At 41.3% G+C, this 20,042-nt stretch overlaps 1 protein-coding gene across 6 annotated transcripts in view; it reads left to right on the top strand.

Annotated features, from left to right (window-relative positions):
• Positions 1-1,196: 1,196 nt before the first annotated feature.
• MPPED1 (metallophosphoesterase domain containing 1) overlaps positions 1,197-20,042 on the top strand; it is a 70,149-nt gene continuing 51,303 nt past the window's right edge. The window contains exons 1-3 of one of the 6 annotated variants that reach the window (XM_064165902.1): positions 1,214-1,279; positions 13,868-13,981; positions 14,923-15,188. In XM_064165902.1, coding sequence (XP_064021972.1) covers positions 15,037-15,188 — 152 coding nt within the window. In that variant the 5' untranslated portion in view covers positions 1,214-1,279; positions 13,868-13,981; positions 14,923-15,036. Of the gene's footprint in view, positions 1,280-1,808; positions 1,829-9,469; positions 9,787-12,475; positions 12,499-13,867; positions 13,982-14,892; positions 15,189-20,042 lie in introns of those variants that run through there. The other 5 variants (XM_064165900.1, XM_064165903.1, XM_064165905.1 and 2 more) reach the window with 5 other exon arrangements.

Here is a 20,042-nt window from a genome sequence, read left to right as displayed (position 1 = left end):
ACAAAGTCACCATGTGCACTAAAAGCAGATGCAACTCTGCTAGCGGCTGCTAGATCTCCAGCAAGCTTCCTCGCCTAGTAGGCGATACGGGAACAAGTGTGCAGGAATTAAATGTATTCTTGGAAGGATTTAAAAATATTTCACTTTGGCATTGCTCAAGGATTGTACAGCAAAGCCGTTTGTATGTATTTTGCCTCTCCGTGATGTATGCATTTAGCTCTCCTGTTCTCTACTCATAATATCATAGGAGTGTAATATTATATATTTATGATTCTATCATGGCCTGATTTTGAAGCCAAGGGAAGCTGTGCATGCTCAGTGCCTCTGAGGAATACACCAGGCGCTGCCAGGGAAGGGGCCTTCCCTCATGACACCTCTCAGTTCCCTGGTGCTTCACCACTGCCTCACACCGGACTGGACCTCCGCAGCTTCCCCCGAGTCCTTCTCGCCCACCACCTGCAATGCCAAAGCGACGGCCTGCAGCTCCCTTTGGCCCCATGGCACTGGCCGCACAGGCACATTCCCGCCCTGCCAGCAACGCGGGCTTCTGGCATGGGCACAACTGGGGCTGACCCCCGCCGCGCCGCCCGCCTAACAGTCGCCAACGCCCCGAAGGGCGGGCGCGGCGGGACTTGGCTCCGAGCGAGCACCACCGCTGGCCCCGTAGCCAAAGTTCTGCCTGATCTATGAGGGGAAAAGGTTGGGGCGACAGAGCAGAGCAAGGATCCTGCCCATGCTCCCCGAATGGCCAGCAAGAAGTTGCTGCCCCACGCCCTACACGCACACGTACAAATACACTCTCCCCGGGGTGCTGCCCCGCTCAGCTCCCAGCGGGCCGCTCAGGCGGGGAGGGCGGAGGGGACATGCAGCCTCCCCGTTTCCCGCCGGAGGCGGACCCGCGCCGCCCCCCGCTGACCCCCGAAGCCGAGGCGGGAGGACGCTAGCCCGCTCCTCCGCCGCAGAATCTGCCGGCAGCGCGTCCCGGCTCCGGCCGGGAGTCATGGGAGCACGGCGGGCCCCATGCTCGGCCGGGCTGCCCCTGCCGCGGCCCCAGCAGCTCGCCGCTCCGGCGGCGCGGGGCACGACCGGCTGGCGGGGCTCCCCCGGCCAGGCGTGGAGGAGGGGAGGGCCGGCAGTGGGGGATTCCTGGCCCCCCAAAGGAGGTGGGGGAGGCGGGGGAGGGGAGACGGGGGGGAGGGGAGGGGAGGCTGGGCTCCTGGAGAAGAAGACGATCGGCAGCACAAAATCCTGCGTCTTCAAAGCAGCCCCGGCGGGCAGAGTAAGTATTTTGGGAGAGGTCCTTCCTCGACCCCCTGTTGCCCCTGAAGGGATGGGGAGCTGGGGAGGGATGCGTGCGGCCGCTCGGGGCGAGGGGATTATGCGCAGGGCCCATTCCCCGGTGCGGGATCCGTTCAGCGTGACGAGGTTCAAGCTGCAGTCCGCCGGCTGGGGACTGAAGAGACGGGAAGGGGGTGTGGGGCGGGTGGGGGTGTGGATCTGCCTATACTGCTGTGCGGCGGGTTTTAATCCACTCACCCCGTTTCCCCGCTCCCCAAATCCACACCACCCCCACCCACTCAGCTGCCCTCTCCACCTACCCACCCCCAAGCGCGTCAGGGCTCTGCTTCTCCCAGCCAAGCTTCCTCGTGGCTTCTCTTTGCTCTGTAGAAAATATATATATGTCCGAAAGCTAAAGGGGGTGAAGCTACGGAGGGGGGTGGGGAGGAGGGCTTCTCTGCGGAGCGGGAGCCAGGCGGAGGGAGAACTACCGAAAGCTCTGTCTCCGCCGGCGCTCGCCTGCTGCCGGGCGTGAGGAGGGTGTGTGAAGGTAAGGGCTGTCACCGTGCTCTCGGGAGAAGGGCTGCCGGTGCCCTACCCATACCTGCCTTTCCGGGGGTTTCCCTCTCGGGCCGTGATGGTAAAAGGAGGAAAGCAGCCTCCTTCCCCACGCGTGTCCATCCGCCTCCCGCCAGCCAGCCGAGAAGTTACTTTGTTCGTAGAGTTCCCTCAGAGGCCGGGCTGCTGAGGTCGGGCGGGCACGTAGGCGACCCCCGGGCTCCCGGTACCGCTGCCCGCCCTCTCGCCTGCCCGCCCCAGCCTTTCGCATCCTCACAGTGTTCAGGTGTAACCAGCCGCTACCGGAGACTTTACCAGGAGGGAAGCCCCCGAGGAAAACCAGTCTGTGCCTTCCCCAGTAACTTCCCTCCCGTGTAGCCTCGGCAAGAGGTGGTGGAAGTGGAAGAACTTTGCTTTGTCTCAGGAGATGATTTTGTGACCTCCAAAGTTTTGCTCTGGGATGAAAACGCTCCAGAAGTTGGCTTTTTTTTAGGATCCATGCTGGTATTCCTGTGATTTGTTGCGCTGTTATTTGGTACCCAGCACGTTCAAAGCAGTAGAGCAAGAAAAGACAAGGAAAGGGGGGAAAAAAAAGAGGCTAGGAATGTGGAGGTAGGGATTTCACTGGTTTTAATGGATTTCTTTTTCTTAATATCAGCATTTTACATTTTGCACTTTCAGATGAGTAGAATGGCATATACATCATGAATGCAGATACTTGACTGGAGAGCTGAGGGTAAAGATTTGGAACCTGGAGAAAACAGATTTTTAAACATTCCATTCTCTTTGGCAGAGGATCAATAGTTGAAGATTTCTGCTTATGCAATCTATACCTCGACAATATCATAATTAAGAGATCTGCTGTTAATGTACAGCATCGAGAGCTGTTTCAGCTTTCAGTTACGGCTTAATGAATTTCGTAGGTGATTCAGACTTGTCTAAAGGAACTTTGGATATTTTGGGTAAAATGATAGCTAGGCAAGATTATTAAACTTTGTGACTGGCTCCTGATGAAGTGAACTCGTCATTTTTTTTGGAAGACTATCAGCAGATATTTAAACTGCGGGACTGCATTTTAAATTTGTGTGTCTGAGATCTCACTACTGAAAAAGAGAGTATCTTTTGAGAAGACCACTTAAGGAGTTATGTGATAGTAATCTGTCGTGCCCTCAGTCATAATAAATGGTTTGTGATGCCAGGCAATGCAAATTTTCTGTTGGTGTAAAACTCAGATGGGAAGATGTGTGTGTGTGATTTCTGTTTTAATCTCAGGGTCGTGGGGATGAGAGGGAAGGGAGGATGGGAGAAAGGGAAAGAAGAGGTGAAGCACTCAAACCATACCATTGGGGATTTTTATGGAATTATTAAATGTAATGGTTACCCCATATGTGATACATACATGAATTGGCTAATACTAATTACTAGCCATGAAATTCTAATGGTGTGTTTAAACAGTTTTGGCTTGGCTCTTTTGTTTCATTGTCTCAAGCTATCTGAGACAGACAAATCTTAACATTTCATGCCTAGACGTTATTCCCTCTGCCTCTTATCTCCTTTCCTTCAGTCTAAATTAAGGTAGAGTAACCACTGAGAATGCCTCTATATGCTCGTGTGCATAAAAACGCTCCTCTTCAAGATACATAGATCTTGGTGGATGAGAGCAAACCCTCATGCCCTGTGTCAAAACCTGGTGGGATGGTATTAATACAATACTCTTTTTTTTGGCGTTAGTTTTTTTCACTAGAGAATGTAAAGATTAAGCTGCTGCTCTGATCTTTGTTTAAACAGGTCATGATTTTTGTTTAATGCTACATGCTTATCATAGGAACTACCAGCAGGAATGTAAAGCGGACTGGGATTCTGATCTGGCATAGCTAGCCAATTCTGATATTGATGTGTCTACTTTTTAATGGTTTACAGAATGTACTGTTGTTTGTGATGATGTTTTGTGATCATTTAGCTGAATTCATTGTACATACTTAGAAAAAAAAACCCATGCAAATGATGTCCTTTTAAGAACCAAGCATGATCAGATCTTCTGTCTCAGGTGCAGGCCTTCTTACCTGAAGAATTAGAGAGAGAGCTCTTCTGTATGCTAGAACGTGCAAAGGTGCTGATTTTTAGTCAGATGGGGTTTTGTCACTAAAAATTAGAAGGAAGGAGACTAAAATCCCCTGAAACCTGGTAACTGCTTAGTCAGTTTTTTAGGACATTTCTTTTGTCAGACATATTTTTAAAATAGCCAATAGTAATTGTAAAAGTGCATTTATAGTCAAAACATGTAATATTTTTGCCTACTAAAACCAGTTTCAACTTCAAATGATTACTAATCATACTAAAAATAAATCAGCACAGTCCATTTAATTCTTGCTGAACTTGTTTTTGGAAGAATTTAGAGGGGATGTGTAAGGTAATCTGAAGGAAGAGCCTTTTCATGTGTTCTGTTACGTTAAGATATGTTAGAATGTGACAGTGTGGCAGATTGAACTCACAGGATGAGACTAAGTGTAGTGCTGGAAACTTTAATTTAAATGGTCCGAATTGTAAACCTGTTTGGATTTTGTGATTGTTGTCCATAGGTAAATTTGGCCACTGTGAGATTGTCTGAGAACAAGGTGGTCTCTAGTTATTATTTCTAACTTAAGATATGTGTTTCTATTCCAGTTCTGGATATTCTAGGCTGTATTTTGAGACACAAGTGAGGTTAGTGATGTATGAGAATCCTTTAAGGTCTCTGCGCTGTTGTCCTTTGACTTTGTTTTAGAAATTAATCTTTTCAGACTGCTGTTAATACAAACAAAATTACACCTAAATGTAACAGCTTGGGCAAGGTTGCAAAGTGACAATCCAGTATAAGGCCTATTGCAAAAAGGGGCAGAGCTGGTACAGTAGTGGCTATTCACCTGCTTCTGCCCACTTCTGGAGCGCGTCAAGCATTTCGCTCTTTGTGACTACTCACTGCTTGACCTCATTGTTGAAACTGCTAACGAGTGTGACAGTTTTGCTGTGATTTGAAAAGATGGTGGGAACTGTATTAGGATTAACAGTATAACTGTCAGTTTATGTAGGTAGTATCGTGCAGTCAGAGTTAATTTGGATTCATTACACTAACGTAAATGCAAGATACTTACTGTTTCCCATTCAGCCACTATTCAAAATGCCATTATTTACCATGGGAGTAACATAGGTTCATACTGTTGGTTAAATACTTAGTATTATATGTGACTAGGAATAGCCATGCTAATGTTAGTGCAATAAGGACTTGCACTTGTCATCTTTTTAACTCGGATTCAGAGGTGTAATTGACGTGTAATGCATTCCAATTGTAAGTATTTGCCATTTTTGTGTGTTTTAATTTATAAATTTCTGAAAAAGAGTACTATTTAGCATAGATCACTTTTTTGGAAGCTCTCTTTATATGAGATGTCCTGTTGACCTTCTAAATTCAGCTCCTCTGACATACAGCCAGACCAGTTTTCCTTGTGGCAGCTGAGGGTCTTGCCATTCAGCTGAAAACCAAAGCCAGTAGAGCAGCTGTAGAAGCAGCGTATGAAGGAGACTGATGATTACTGATATTTTTGACTGTTTTTTTCCTGCCTTTTCCTAATGGACTGTTTTGCTCAAGCTCCGTTTGCCAGCTCTTGCAGTTGTATCACTTTGCTTAATGTGCTGCACAGCTCGAACATTCTGCGTGCCGCTTTGTTTCTTACTACCTTTCTCCTCCTTACTGACCTACCTCACCTTCTTTCTCCCTTTGACCTTCTGTGACACCGATCTCACCTGCTTTACCCATAAATAAAATTGGAAGGAACATGGTGTTCTGCCATGGCACTGTTAATTTCTCTGCATTGCTGTATTATTTTTCTCTCATATGCTTTGCTGAGTTTCTGTAGACTGTAAGCTGTTTGGGGCAGAGACTCTCTGTTACTGCATGGTTGCACAGTGTCTGGCATAGCTGGATTTCACCTGGTCTGTGGGCACTCATAATATGTAGTAATACTAGGATTGTTTTGACATTGTGGGACAGCTGTTCTTCTTCTATAGTAGAAGAGCTTCTTGCTCAGAGCTTATCTTTAATGGTGTTCTGAGGTGCGTCTCAGTTTTGCTGCTTGATGCTTTGTCCTAGTATGAACTGATTTTGGCAAAAGTTGAAGATAACCGTGCCTAATGCAATGGAGATGCCAGTAGTTAACAATCTAGTACCTTGAACAGGAGCCCCCAAAAAAATGTCAACTTCAACACATTTCAGTGGACAGTTGAGATACTGTCAACATCAAAGAAAATTGTTGTGGTTTCACCATGCTGACCAAGTGAGACAGAAAGGAATAGAAAATCCAAAAATGTATAGTGAGTTCATTTCATTTTGCTACTTTGATATTTTCTTCCTCTTAAGTATTATTTTGCAGTTCAACCTCCCTTTAGTTTTCACTCCTAAACTGTTTGGCTTTGGTTTAGCATCTTTGGCATCACATGAAAATTTGTTGTTAGTCCAAATAAAATGTTTGAGAGGAGTTTTTCAAGCAGCCAGCAAATCAGCAGCCATATATTGCAGTGTGATAGCTTCCACCCGAGCTAGCCTAGCTGCCATGGAGGACTGTGCATGCACTCTCAGTGCAGTTCTCCTGAGTCTTGCTTCTTTTATGAGTAGCCTCTTCATCTTCAGGGGTGGCACTGTAGGGCTGGATGCTTTGCTAGCGAGTAGGATCCAATTTGGGACTGAAGAATTTCCAGAGGTACTTGACCTGAAAAACACCCCCTTGGGACTTTTTCTCTGAGGGGTTTAGTTGCCTTTGGTTCAGAACCATGTAGGGGGCACTTTGTGGGTGGTACATGAGGGATAGGAGGTGCAGGTGGCCAGGCAGGAGGTGGAAGTGGTTGAAACAACTGTTGACTATTTTTTCCTTGCCAGTTCTGGGGAGGATACCTAGAAAATAAAAGAGAACAAACCCAGTGACTCCCTCCTTATGTGAAGGATTTCAATGGGATAGGTGCAGCTAAATGAGTGAAATGAGAAAACAACAGAATTAAAAGGATGGTATTTTTTTATTTTCAAAGTTCTACATCTTAAACAACTGTTAAAGATTTTCATGAATGACTTTATCATTTAACCCCAGGCTTTAAGAGGAAAAGATAGAGGTCAGAAATAGCATCACTGTAAATGTATTTACAGGTAATTTGTGTTCTGCATTCAACTTTACAAATATTTGTTTGCTGGTGCTTTGGCATTTCATTCATCCTGAACTACAGGAATAGATTTGCCACTTTTATTTGCTGTTGTTGTCTATTGACATAGGGATCAGCAACCTTTCAAGAGCTATTAGGGTTAGATTTCTTTCTGAAATTGGACAAGAATATTGGCAACAGAAATTGATCCACAGCCAAGAGGTGCTGCTGCACAAAAATGGAAGACCCTACACACTGTTTTGCCAGTATTAATGTGCTTATGGTTGATGCAGCAGAGCCTGGCTTGTGGTGGAACTTTGGGTGTTCAGAGATGCTGTGTGCCACTCAACCTCTGCCCTGAGCCGCCCCAGCAGCTTTGCTGACCCACAAGATAGTGCTGCTGGTGACCAACACTGGTTTTGAATGCTTAAGGGAAAACTACTTGGAACTGTCTACTAAATTAACTACTCTGTTAAATATTAGGCATCAACATACTCAGGTGCAGTTTTGTTACCAGAGTGAAAGTATTAAACCAGATGGGGCTGTATTCTGTCCTCAGATGTGCATGAATGATCAAACTGATCAGATTCTTTGCATTTATGCACCATTTCCACTGAAATCAGTTTGGATAAAGTACGTGTTGCATGCAAGTGGGACTTGAACCACTGAGGCTAGGAAATGAGTGTGAGGCCAATTGCCACTAAAGGGTGAAGAAAGAATATTCTTCATGGAAAAATCAAACCAAACTTAAATACATCAATACATACAAAATTAAATACGTCTTGCATTGTCTTATTTTCACTAAATAATAGTTTGAGAGAGTCAGGAGATTAATTGGGTGACATAACCAAGCTACAGACTGAAATGTAGAATCAAATCCTCACAAGCCTAATTTATTTCTGTTGAAATACCTTTTTTGGATAGTTTTCCTATGTAACCTGTGTCTTTGGCTGTTTTCCCTTAGAATGAGTATTACAATTTTGGGATTTATAGTTTGTCTCTTGTGAATGCTCATGATTTTCAGCAGTGTAATAGAGTTTAAAATACTGCCAGAGATTAAGGCAAATTTTTTAGAGCTAGGAATCAGTTTTGTGACTTTTAGAGATTTACTGGAAATTATTAATTAAATTAACTACACCTGCAGATATTTTGGGATTAAATACAAGTAGTCTGGAGCCAAACCAGTGTATTTTTCAGGGAGAAGATTTGCTTTTCTTTCAGAAAAATGCATCCATTTCAATATTTTGTCCAGATATGAGAATGTCTTACACATTCAGGCAAGATTTGTAGAGTCACATTAACACATTTAGCCTTGTCAAATGTACAGTCTATTTGCAGATCTTCAGCTATTGCAGCGTTCAAATTGAAAATACACTGGATATGTTGCAGAGTGAAAGTTAGAGGTGAAACCAAAGCAGTCTTATTAAGTTATGTTTATTTTTATGATTGAATAAATTGACAGTTGTCTTTATAGAGGAGAATTTGATTTGGAAAATGATACTGCTGATGAGGAAATTAAATCTTTATAAATGGAATACTTAGTTACTGTAGTTTTGGGAGCCAAGGTAGGGAAATAAGAAAAAGCAATTTAAAATCATATAATCATCATTCAAAATAAGACTAGCTAAGACGATTTCTAGGTAGCAGCTACTTTAAACAGACTTACATGTTGTAGGTAAATGTGCAATTTTTGGGTGTTTTCTGAACTCATATTTTTGGAGGAAACTCCACAGACGTGGGCATAATTCCAAAAGACAAATAATTAATCTAATTTCCTACTTAACTGCGCTTCTATAATCTTTCTGTGGCAGCAAAAGCTAAGAAGCATGATAGTGTTCTTTATTTATGAAGCAATGAGAGAATCACTTATAGTATTTGTGTTTGAGAGCAAGGGAAGCAAACTAATATGAAGAAGAAATTAATTTCTGTGAAGCATTTTTTTGGGTGGTGTATCTGACAGGTCATTATAATAATAAGCAAAGGCAAACAATCAGGCGGGTTTTAGCGTGGCGAGAAATATCTTGAGGGAATTTTGTTGTTTCTTTTCTAATGCTGATTAAGGTAATTGTAGCTACAGAGAAGTAAGAGGTCTTATTTAAGTGACTGAATTTATTTTTCACTTTACAAAACAGATTGCTCAGTGCCTGGTTGGTTCTGCAGTTAGTGTATGATGCGTGTCATCAGAAGCGGAAGAATTCATTGATAGGTGAAAAAGGAGGCTCTGAACAGTTGAGGGTAGATCTTGCTTTACTTCTTGTGGAGGCAGTAGGGTTTTGAGGCATTTTCGAGGGGCAGTTTTGATTATATAGGTGGGAATAGCTCTGATTTCCAAGGAAAAGATGCAGTGGCAGAACTGAGTGTTATTTGATGGGCAACAGCAAATTTAGATTTGCTGGCAAAGAAAACCACCTCTGACGCATTTTAGAAAGACCGCCCAAAGAATCCCCTTAATAAATCCTGGGTTTGCTAGAACTTGTTTCAGCAGGAGCTGCTGAAGAGAGCAGAGACTGAAAAATGGGATACTTAAGATATTTTCTGTGCGAGACACATCGTAGGCAAAGGTTTTTGAAAATACCTTAGTAGGGCATATCTGCTCTCATTACCAGCTGAGGGTTGTGAAAGCCATGCTAAAAGCCGTGCTAAAGAGACATTTGTGAAGGTTATATTCCAATTTTTTATCTTAAGACAACTTTCCAGGCTCCCACAACTATGTACCTACACGTTGTGTACTGAGAAGCAGGTGGAGCAGCGTACAGTGCCATCCCATGGTACTCACAGAATGGATTGGTGAGTGTGTTTCAGTTCATTGGGTGTTTTTGAGATAAGCTTGTATGACAAAACTCACCATTGTGTATACATTTATTTACTGCTTAAGCCAGGACATTTCTTAGCTTATATATGAAGTTAGAGCTGCAATGGTCTCTGCAGCAGAGGCATGAGCACATATTCAAACATCCTTAAGAAATCTGTTCATTTTGGAATGCTGTTGTTCAGTTCGTTGACAGAAATCGCAAGTACATAGAGCATTGGCTTTGGGAAAAGCTTGTGAGTGTGTATTTCACTGCAATAGATTGCAGGTTTATTTGTGTAATTTCTTTTAAGTGCAATGGGAAATGTGGGCTATGACAAATAGTATTCATTTATGAAGCCTAATGATTCCATCAGGAGAAATGTGCGTGATCGACCTTAAAATCTACAAGTGTCTGATAACATTTGATTATGCTGCCTTGACTTCTAAAGTCCTCATTTGTCAAGTGAGTCCAAACCACTCTGCTAAGGGGAGACTCAGTGGTTTTGATTTGCCAGGACTTGAGCTCTGTTTCAGAAAATGAAGAGCAGGAAGAGGAGAGCGTATCCCTTTGGCAAAGCTTTCTTCTGCAGTGTGATTTGCCTGGCTCATCCTTTACCACAGAGAAATGCCTTTTTAGGATTATTTCAATATTCATTTCCCAATGGCAGAACTGGAGGTACCAAACTATTTCCATTGATTGGCTTCTATCTGGAGTATCTAAAATGAGTATTTAGACAGCAAAACCCGTTACCATTGTCAGCATATTTCTCATTGGAAGTGATTGCTTTACTGGTTTCAATATGTTTGCTTATTGCTGGTCAGTCTGTAACAGCTTTTTTTTCTTTTCCTTTCCTTTTTTTTTTTTTTTGAGAAAACAAAAATAGTAATTTGTGATAATGAAGTGATAATGAAGTGGTTATAGAAATGTTATTAGACAGTTGGGACCATTACTGCAGAGTGCTCCTTAGCACGTTTTTTTAGGTTTAAATAAAGGGTCTACTTGCCTATATGTGACCTGATTGTTTATGAAAAGCACTGCAGTGCAGTATAGGGGAAAACTTGAGCCCTTAGTAAAGCTCTTGGAAGGGTTTTTGGTTAACAGTATCCAAGGGCTGTGTATGATCTGTGTAACTATGTGCTCTATCACAGATTCTCACGTGCTTCCTTAAGGTATTTTGCTGCTATTGTCTTTCTGGCTTTGATGGTTTAGAACCCCATGAAAATGTCTGGGGTTTTTGTCCTTTCTTTTTTTTTCTTTTTAATGCTGCATTTTGTTTCTTCATTGCCTTCCCAAATCCCAGCTTGTCAAACTCTAAACATCCTTAGCAAAAACTAACATCTTTACCACTGATCTTTGTACTGCCAAGAGTCCCAGCATCCTTTCTTTATGTGGCCTCACTATTATTAGTGCAGAACGTGGCAACTGCCCCTCTTCAGCCTGTTATAACCATGTTGTGCTTCTTGACCTCCAGATTTTTTTCTAGTGTAGCAAAGTTCTTTGCTCTGTAGATAGATCTTTCACAGTTTTCTTTCTTAATTTATAACTTCTTTTTAGCTATCATCATCTTCAGTATTTTATCTTGGTTTCTAATTACTGTTTCAGTGACATCTGTTTGAGCCATGTTGTTTTCAAGTCTAGGTTCATATTGTGTGTTGCTTGAATAATTTTCAAGAATTGTTGTTTTTAGGCTCGAGATGAAGGGTAGATGATGGAGGGAACAGCAGGGATGATGAAATGAGATATGGTGAAAGACAATGGATCTGACAGTGAACAAAGAATGAAGCTGAATCTGTGAAGAAATGAGATTAAAATAAAATACTGGCTTAAGATGGAAAAAAGCATGAAAAGACTGGGAAATTGACGTAAAAGAGGGAAAGAATTACGTCAGCTATACAAGAAGGCTGAGAGATGAGCATACCAGACATTTCAGGCTGAAAAAGTGGAAAAAAGGAATTAATATAAAGGCTTCTTTGAGAGCTTCACCAAAGGGCTTAAACAGATGTATGGGTTCAAGCACCTCTAGTCCAGCAATTCCTCAGGAGAGATGTTGCTACACACATAGCTTATGGCCTGATGCAAAGGCTTCTGAAGATGGTGCAGCAGTGTCCATTGTACACAGTTGGCTTTGGGTCAGAGCTCTGGGAACGTTTGAACAAAGGCTGGAGAAAGCGGCAGGAAAATAACGTGAAGAGAGCATTTCTGCCATCAGTAAGAAGATGGCTTAGCTGATTTAATAGCTGCTTCCCAGGCTGTGATTCTAACAGCCAGGTTTGTGATATTTATTTTAGTATTCATGTTCTTGCAGTCTTTTTTACATTTTTCTGTTTTTCCCTGGCAGACATCCCGCAGCTCCCTAAGTCTGGGGGAAGAGGATGGTTAGCATGTTGTTGCTGTGGGGATTTGAGTCTTAATGCTCTGTGTTGTTAATGCTGGGCATATAATTTTAAAACTTGCATGCTATGGAAGCAGATAATTATTTCCCTGCTGCATTTTATACCCTAGTTTGGGAAAGGAAGAAATTTTGGAATATTAAAAGAAAGTAAGTTACAATTTGGGGGACTGCTGGAAATGGAAACAGAAAGAGGGGAGTAATGGGTGTGAGTCTGGTTATCAGTCAAGCTGGAAAGAGACAGCTTGTTCTGTCGAACACCAACAATGTTAGTAGTCAGCCAATCACTTATGCAGGAAGAAAACCCTAGACTGAAAGGTAAGCTTCAAAGACATCTGTGTATGTTTCTGAAATGAGCTTGAATTAAGCTCGCTATTGAATAATGCTTACTGATTATGTGTTGCATATCTCATTTTTGTTCAGCACAGCCTATTCATATGATTGCTAGTTGGGTATTTTATTTTTATTGCAGGATCTGCCTCTTCCTTTTAGTTTTTCATCTTGGATGCTTTTTACGTGTCCAGGGTTGGCATTGGGTGACTGTCATTTGTCAGAAGGCTTAGCAGTGCTTTTTTCCCCCTCTTCCTCTTTTTAATTGCTATTTTCTCCAGTTACCCAGAAAACAGAGCTTAGGAATGAATTTTTGGGTACCTGCATACCTGGACCTTTTCTATAGAAGATTTGATGTGTACCTTGGGAAAAGCCATATAAGAAGGACCCAGAGTGGAGGCTCATAGAAGCAGATTACCCAGCTGCCATGAGCTCCTGAGAACTTAATAAGGCCAAAGGGAGATTCTAAGTCCCTAAGGCAGTGCTTTAACTCCTTTGTAACTGCAGTTCAGTTAGGTGTAAAGAGAGAATAATCATTGAATTCTAAAACAAAGGCTGTGTTCGTCAGGTAGTTTGAAATCCTTACATAGAACTGTGGAATTGTAAATTATTAATCCTACTGGAGAGTATTTCTAGAGGTCAGCAGTTCTAATAGTTTCTTTCAAACAGAAGTAGGTTCACTTAGAACAGTTTGCCCCCTATAAAATCTTTGACCTTGCCTATTCAAAACTTCTTTACAAATGTATCACTTAATACAGGAAGCTCCTCAGGGAGGGTTCTTCACATCTGCTGTAGTGATTTCTTATTTCCTAAATGCAGCAATTTGTACTTGATTGTTCTTAGAAGAATTGTTCCTCCCTTCCACCCCTCTGCTCTGGTCCTCTGTTGCTGCTTGTTCTGCTAGATTCCAAAATTTTCTTTGTTGTGATTCTGCTGTTTCTTTACCACTCAGCTCTAGGGGAAGGCATGTGCTTTTATTCTCAAGTCTGGTTTCTTGCGGGTTGTTAGTGACAGCAAGTTGTCATCATTTTACAGCCATTCAGCCAGTAACAAAACTGAGCTGAATCTCTGATTTCAATTTCCTAACAACAAGATTTCCCAAAACAAAAGTACACCACCACTTCTTGGAGCACTGTAGTAGTTAAGTAGAGGACCCAGGCCCAAATTTTTAAAGATACTGAGGTTCTTGACTGCCACTAGAACTGAATTGGACCTAAGTACCTGTAAATAGCTTTAAGAATTTGAGTGACTATGAAGACCTTCCTCATCCATCACTCTTGGCAGCTGTCCCTTCAGAATGGAATTAAGGCACAGTAGCAAGGTCACCTGAAATGCTTACAGTCTTTCTGATTTCCAGAAACTGCACCTATTAAATGGATTGCTGCTTTCTAGCCTGCCTTTTCATGAAATACATCTTCTGAAGCAGATTACTTGTATTCCCTTGAAGAAAAGAGCCTTCACTTGCATGAAGGTAAATATTTCAGACAGACAAGTTTTTTAAAGGGCTGCAAAGTTAGGCTGTAAAAATACCCAGTCAGTAGCTTAGAATTATTTTTTTATTATTAAAACTGGGAAATAAAATTCACATTTAAATTACTTTCTGCTGTTTCTAGGGGATACTCTCTGCGTTCCTGTTGGTTTGACTTAGCCGTTCCTCTACCCATTTTTGGTGCTGCTTTTCTAGACTTGCATAACCTTCAGGGAAATATTTATTCCCAAAGACAAAACCTGCATGGATTTTACATTTTAATATTTAATAACTCTTTACTGTGTGTTAGCTGTTGAATTGCTTTCTTTTTCCAGTGAATCCAGGATATTAGACTAGGAGAGAAAGTGTTTGAAGTGGGGGAGCCCTTTGTATCTGTCAGGAGTTCCTTCAGTGCTACTATAGAACCAGGAGCCAGTGTGCATGTGGCCCTTTGCCCACTTCTTTAGGATGGAAAGAACAACTTGGCAATGCTTCCCCATAGTGAATGGCTCAGACTTTCAGAAGAATTGGTTGAAGTGATTGTTGTTTAATTAACTTGCATTTTTGTTGTGCACAGCTGTGTATTCAGTTTCAGGTTTGGTGGGGTTTTTTTTTGAAGGAGGATGAGGAATAAACCTCCAGCAATGCAGTAAAAAAAAAAAAAAGAAGAAACATTAAATGACATACCATTCTGAATGACTGTTCTAAATGTCTGAAATATTTGAGCAAGTTGCCCCTGTGGTTTTTAGCAAGTTTCCCTGCTTTCCACCCACAACTGAAGTGTATTAATCAAATTGCCGAATTGGAGACATTCATGAGGAGTTCTTTGAGCTACGTCTTCATCTCTCCCTATCTCCCCTTCATTTCATAATAAATAAAATGAATTGCAAACAGATTATCTAACTGTCAAACAGTTATCCTCCATCTCTTCAATCTGCTTTCAGATTTTTCAGAGGAGTGTGTGCTGATTAGGTAAGGAGATGTCATGGTCTTCTCCAGTCGATATCGGAAGATAGCAGCTATGATCGCCTGAAGAAGCCGAACCTTACACTGCAAGCATGGCTTTCGCCCAGTCACACATTATGGCAGCTAGAAGACATCAGCACAGTAGACTCATAATTGAAGTGGATGAGTACAGCTCCAACCCCACACAGGCTTTCACATTCTACAACATTAACCAGGGTCGTTTTCAACCCCCACATGTGCAAATGTAAGTATTATAGTTTTGTTACGGCTCTAGCACAGCCTACTAAATTGTTATTGCCTTGTCAATGTTGTATTTGATGGACCAGTCAAAAAAGAATTAAAAAAAACACTATTTTTCTGCCTTTCTAATAACTGTAATGGCACAAAATCTGTCCACTTAGAGTTTAAGTACTTTGTTAAGGGACAGAAGAGAGATCACTCGAGAAATAAGCAACAAGCAGTGCTAATAAAGTAAGGCACGCTAGAAGGATCATACTTTCTGCAATCTTAATAATGTTTGTTTGCTTCATGTACTTGCTTATTGTTGTAAATAGCTGTTGAAAATACCAAGCCTTTATCTGTACAACACATACTGGTTTGTTAGTTATATTACAACTACATACAAGGGAAAAATCACGTCAATAAATAAAATAGTGTGGGCATCCATTCGACAACTTTCGTACCGTTGTGCCAAAGATGCCAAGTGCTTAAAGAGTAATTAATGTGTTTGTTTCTGACTTCTTATATAATGACAACATCAGTTAAATTAACAGCTCTAAATGATTTACTTCTAAAGTGGAGAATTATAATTACAAAATGAAACCTGCCATAAAGTTTAAAGCCAGAAGGAAGAGCAAAACAGTAGAGCTATTACAAATAAATTAAGTGTAAAATTCCGCTGTAAAATATTTTTTATAGGGAATAAAAATGTCTGCCATTTTATTGTGTTTATTAAAGAGATAAACAGCCTTATCTTTACATCAGAAGGCCTGTTTTCATTTTTTTTAAGGAAACTTTTTTTTTCCTTTAGGAAAGATTAACATTTTTGATATTCAGTATGATTTGATAACTTCGACCACAGGCTGTGATTTCTGCAGTTAAAAAGCTCAGCCGTGGTGACTACTTGAATGCTGTGTGTCTATTTAGTGAATGCTTATGTACATTCTTTGGCATAAATTAGGTGTTACATTAAAAGTACCTGAAGACTAACATATATACCAGTGTGGTGAGCAAACAGTTTCTGGAGGCACTGTATTAGCTTCTAGTCTCCTTTGTGGGGTTTTAGGTACTCGTGAAATGTAAACAGTCAAAGGAGATGAGTGTTAGCACTGGGAAGCATCCTCTGTTTATAGAGCTGGCAAATGCTAGCAAAAGTACAAACAAATGAATGTGAATTCAGGAATAATTTTCTAAATGGAAATGCTAAATGCAGGTTGCTTTGTTTGTCAAGACTTAGCTATTGTTTGTGAATATTCAGACAGTTCCTGGGCACTCAGGAATTTCCTCGCTATTCTTGAAAGATGAATGTTTTTTACCAAGATAAAAAGAAGTATCCATCTGGTACTCAAAAATGACACTGTTTAAGCTTCTAACCAGTAATAAATCTTTTTAGCAGAGGGCTTACAAAATCAGATGGGTGATGGAGGTTCAGCACCTAAGCAAGTAGCTGAAAATAAACTATTCTTAGAAAATAGTTCCTTGGAAGAGTTTAGCAATCACTCATGAATGATTAATACCATTGAAGAAACTTGTGCAAATGAAAACCAGGCTAAATCAATTGAAACTTTGACTGCAGTCTGACCTACTCTTTTCCTGGTACAGAAATTGTAAATAATGTTCCTGAATGCCAGCAGGATTGCTTTTGCCCTCCTACCAATGAATAGAATAGCAACAAAGAAGGGAAAAGTAGACATAAAAAGTCTAACAAAAGCACCTTACATTCACATGATTGTTATGGGTGAAATCTTAGCCTCACTTTAGTCCATGCAATTTTTGTTGTCAACTTCAGGGAGGTGAGGGCTTTGCCATGTCTTTGTGTGTGGTTAAAAATACCCAGATTAGTAATGTCTCAGGCAGTTGGAAACACAGACCTGGTAAAATCTTCTTGAACTGCAGGAGGGTTTTTTTGCTCTCCTTTTCTTCTGAATTCATCTTGCAGCTCTCCCTTGAACCTCTCTGCAGTTTCATATTTCTCATTTTGCTTCTTAGTGCTCATAACTTGCAAACAGCCCTTTGCCAGCCTCATCATCTTAGTCTGGCAACCCTGTGCTTGTGAGGTGACTGGGTTGGCACTGACGAGAAGGGTGACGAATTCTGCCAATGTTTTCAAGTCCATCAGGTTTTTTTCTGGAAAGTTCCTATCTTGCTTCTTTGTAAAACCACTGAAATCTGGTATATAAACTAACCTCTGGCAATGGTTTTGCTCTGAGACTTTTTTAACTTTGCCTTTTAATTTCTCTGCAATCTTCATACTTGAAAGGAAAACAAAGGTATTTGCCCAAAACTAATCAGCAGACCTTTATTCCTCTGCTCACACTGCAAGCAGCACATTAGGTGTTGGTGTGACAGCTGCTGTGGGAATGCATTGCAAAAGAATATAGAGATCAACCCTGCAGAAATTATTTCCTGTAACACAACTGAGATGCATTTGTGAAAGCTGACATATGTTTTTACCTATATGTGACCTCACTGTGTATCCCTTCAACATGAAAAATCTGCATCTCATTTCTTGCTTTCTTTTCTCGTATTGATGCCTTTTTACCCATGAAAATCCTCTGGCCCATTGCTTCCTATTTAAAAGTTACACATACCTCAGCAACTGGGGAAACACTGTCCATATCTCCCCCAGCCCCATTTTTCTTAAGAAAAAGCATGTGTGTTGTGTGAGTTGCCATGGTAAGGCTGTCATGTTTTTCTGTTCAGCTTCAGAGGAGCAACATGTGAAATGCATGCTGCTCCCCAACACCCAGCTTACTGCTGTGCTGAGCTTTAAAATGTTTCTGAAGGAGGAGCATCTGCTTGAAAGGCAGCCCTACCATGCAAAGTGAAAAAGGAGTATTTTAGAGCAGTCCATATCCTTATGTTGTGCCAGGTTGTATGCATAATTTAAAGCTGGCTTACTAATAGAACCTGTGACTCACTTTGGGAAATGCTGGGCAGGGACAGCAATAATTAGTTTGCTGAACTGATGTTTGATTTTTCTAGCTTGAATGGCTGCAACAGTAGCCAGGGTCAGCTCCTCATCATTTTTGTCTGGCCATCCCAGTTCATTTTGTGAAGGAACTCCATGGACTGAGTGCATTACTCTTCCCTGCTTAAAGTGCAGCCTGCACTTTAAAAGAGGGCTCGCTCACTAATTGAATACCACCACTCACCCTCCATATTACTTTGCACCCCTGCTACCTCTGTTCACCACTCATGGAGCTCGCTCTATGGCAGGTCTCTTCCCTCCAAAACCAAGGCCTTCTTAGCATGCAGTGGCAGTCATACAGCTGCACTATTTGAGATTGTGTCCTCTTATGCCTAACCCTCTCTTGCATCTAAGTCTTTTCTTTTTTTTCATCTCCCATCCTACATGTGCCTGTGGTGCTTTTGCAACACGCACACTTCTTCAGCCCGGCATGCAGTGTTTGCAGCTGCTCTCTCTCGGGGTCCAAATGTTCCACGCCTTGTGAGCCAAGTTCTACAATTTCCAGTACATACTTGCTCACATACCCCACCAGCTTGTACATACTTGGGTATTCATTAGGTGGGATTTGATGCTAGCTGATTTTACTCCTTACCTCATTTTTACTGTGACTTCAGAGGACCACTACAAGGTGTTTGTACTAAAAATGGCAGTATTGCTGTAAAAAGCCCAACACTTCTTCCTAAAAAGGTATGGGAAAGACAAACACAAAATGATTTCTTCAAACTCCAATTTTGTAACTGTATTGTAGGAAATGCTAAGAACATTTTCTGTATTTAACAAGTTTTTTTATGCTTTACATTTTTCTTTGCTCTCTCCCTAATCCTTTGAAGTTGTTAAAACCACCTTAGTTTACCTTCCTATGCATTTCATTGAATTCTATGCAGCTAAAGGCTATCAGCTTATGTCTTTCAGGCAACAAAATACCTTTTGAAAATTGACTGACTATGCAGGGATAGGGTTACTAATAGCAAAGGTGTCTTAACTTTTTTCCTGGGATTATGTTTATGAGGTTGAGCTGCTGAACTGAAGCACACGCAGCAAAGAGCAGGAGTATGTATTGTGTACTGCAACAGTGAACAAAGCTAAATGTTGTCCTTTCAAAACAGATATTGTAAATGCAAAATATTCTATAGCAGTTCTTTATGTCTCTTTGTTCTCTAATGGACATAAATATTTGTCTCTGGCTTTAAAAAAACCAAACCTTTATTTCACCAGAAGTCCCTGACTGGGATAATAGATATGGCATAGCTGCATTTGCTTCTATGTAGTCAAACAAAATAAAGATTGAGGGAAAAAAGATTCAGCTGAAAATAAGTATTCCTCATGCAGCAGAGAGGTGTTCTCTGCTTTTCTCCTCTAAATCGTAAGTAAGCCTCATCAAACGGGGGTCAGATCTTTTTGTTTTCTCAGTTTTGAATATCAAGATTGGGCTCTGAACAATGCAGCCTCACCCCTCACAGCATCGGATTTAATTTAGTATAATTAAGCCCAGAAAGTTGCCACATTTGTCCTGACAATAGTCAGGCTTGAACGTGCATTTACAGCTGTTGTCAGGAGAGTTCTTATCTGGCCCTGCACTAACACTCTGAAGCATATCTCTAAAACGTGTTAATTAAATTTTCCGGAGTTGTATAACTTGCAGGGGAAAAAAAAAAGACAGTTATCATTAGGGGAAAAAAATGCATTTAAATGTATTTATGTATCTAAAATAAATCTTTTCCCTGTGTACAATGTAATCATATTTAAACAATGAAACAGGATAGTACAATTCTTTTGAAACGGGCAATGCCTTTGATTTATTTGTAAGTATTTGTTTCAGAGTTACTGCCATAGTTCAATCTCTTTCCCTTAATCTGTTTAAGTTAATCCTTCTAACCCACCAAACGTTGGAAATGTTGTGATGTAAAC

The sequence above is a fragment of the Pogoniulus pusillus genome, chromosome 27, assembly GCF_015220805.1.
Source record: "Pogoniulus pusillus isolate bPogPus1 chromosome 27, bPogPus1.pri, whole genome shotgun sequence".
NCBI lineage: Eukaryota > Metazoa > Chordata > Aves > Piciformes > Lybiidae > Pogoniulus > Pogoniulus pusillus.
The sequence above is the reverse complement of the archived record's forward strand: the minus strand, read 5'-3'. Positions and strand labels throughout refer to the sequence as shown.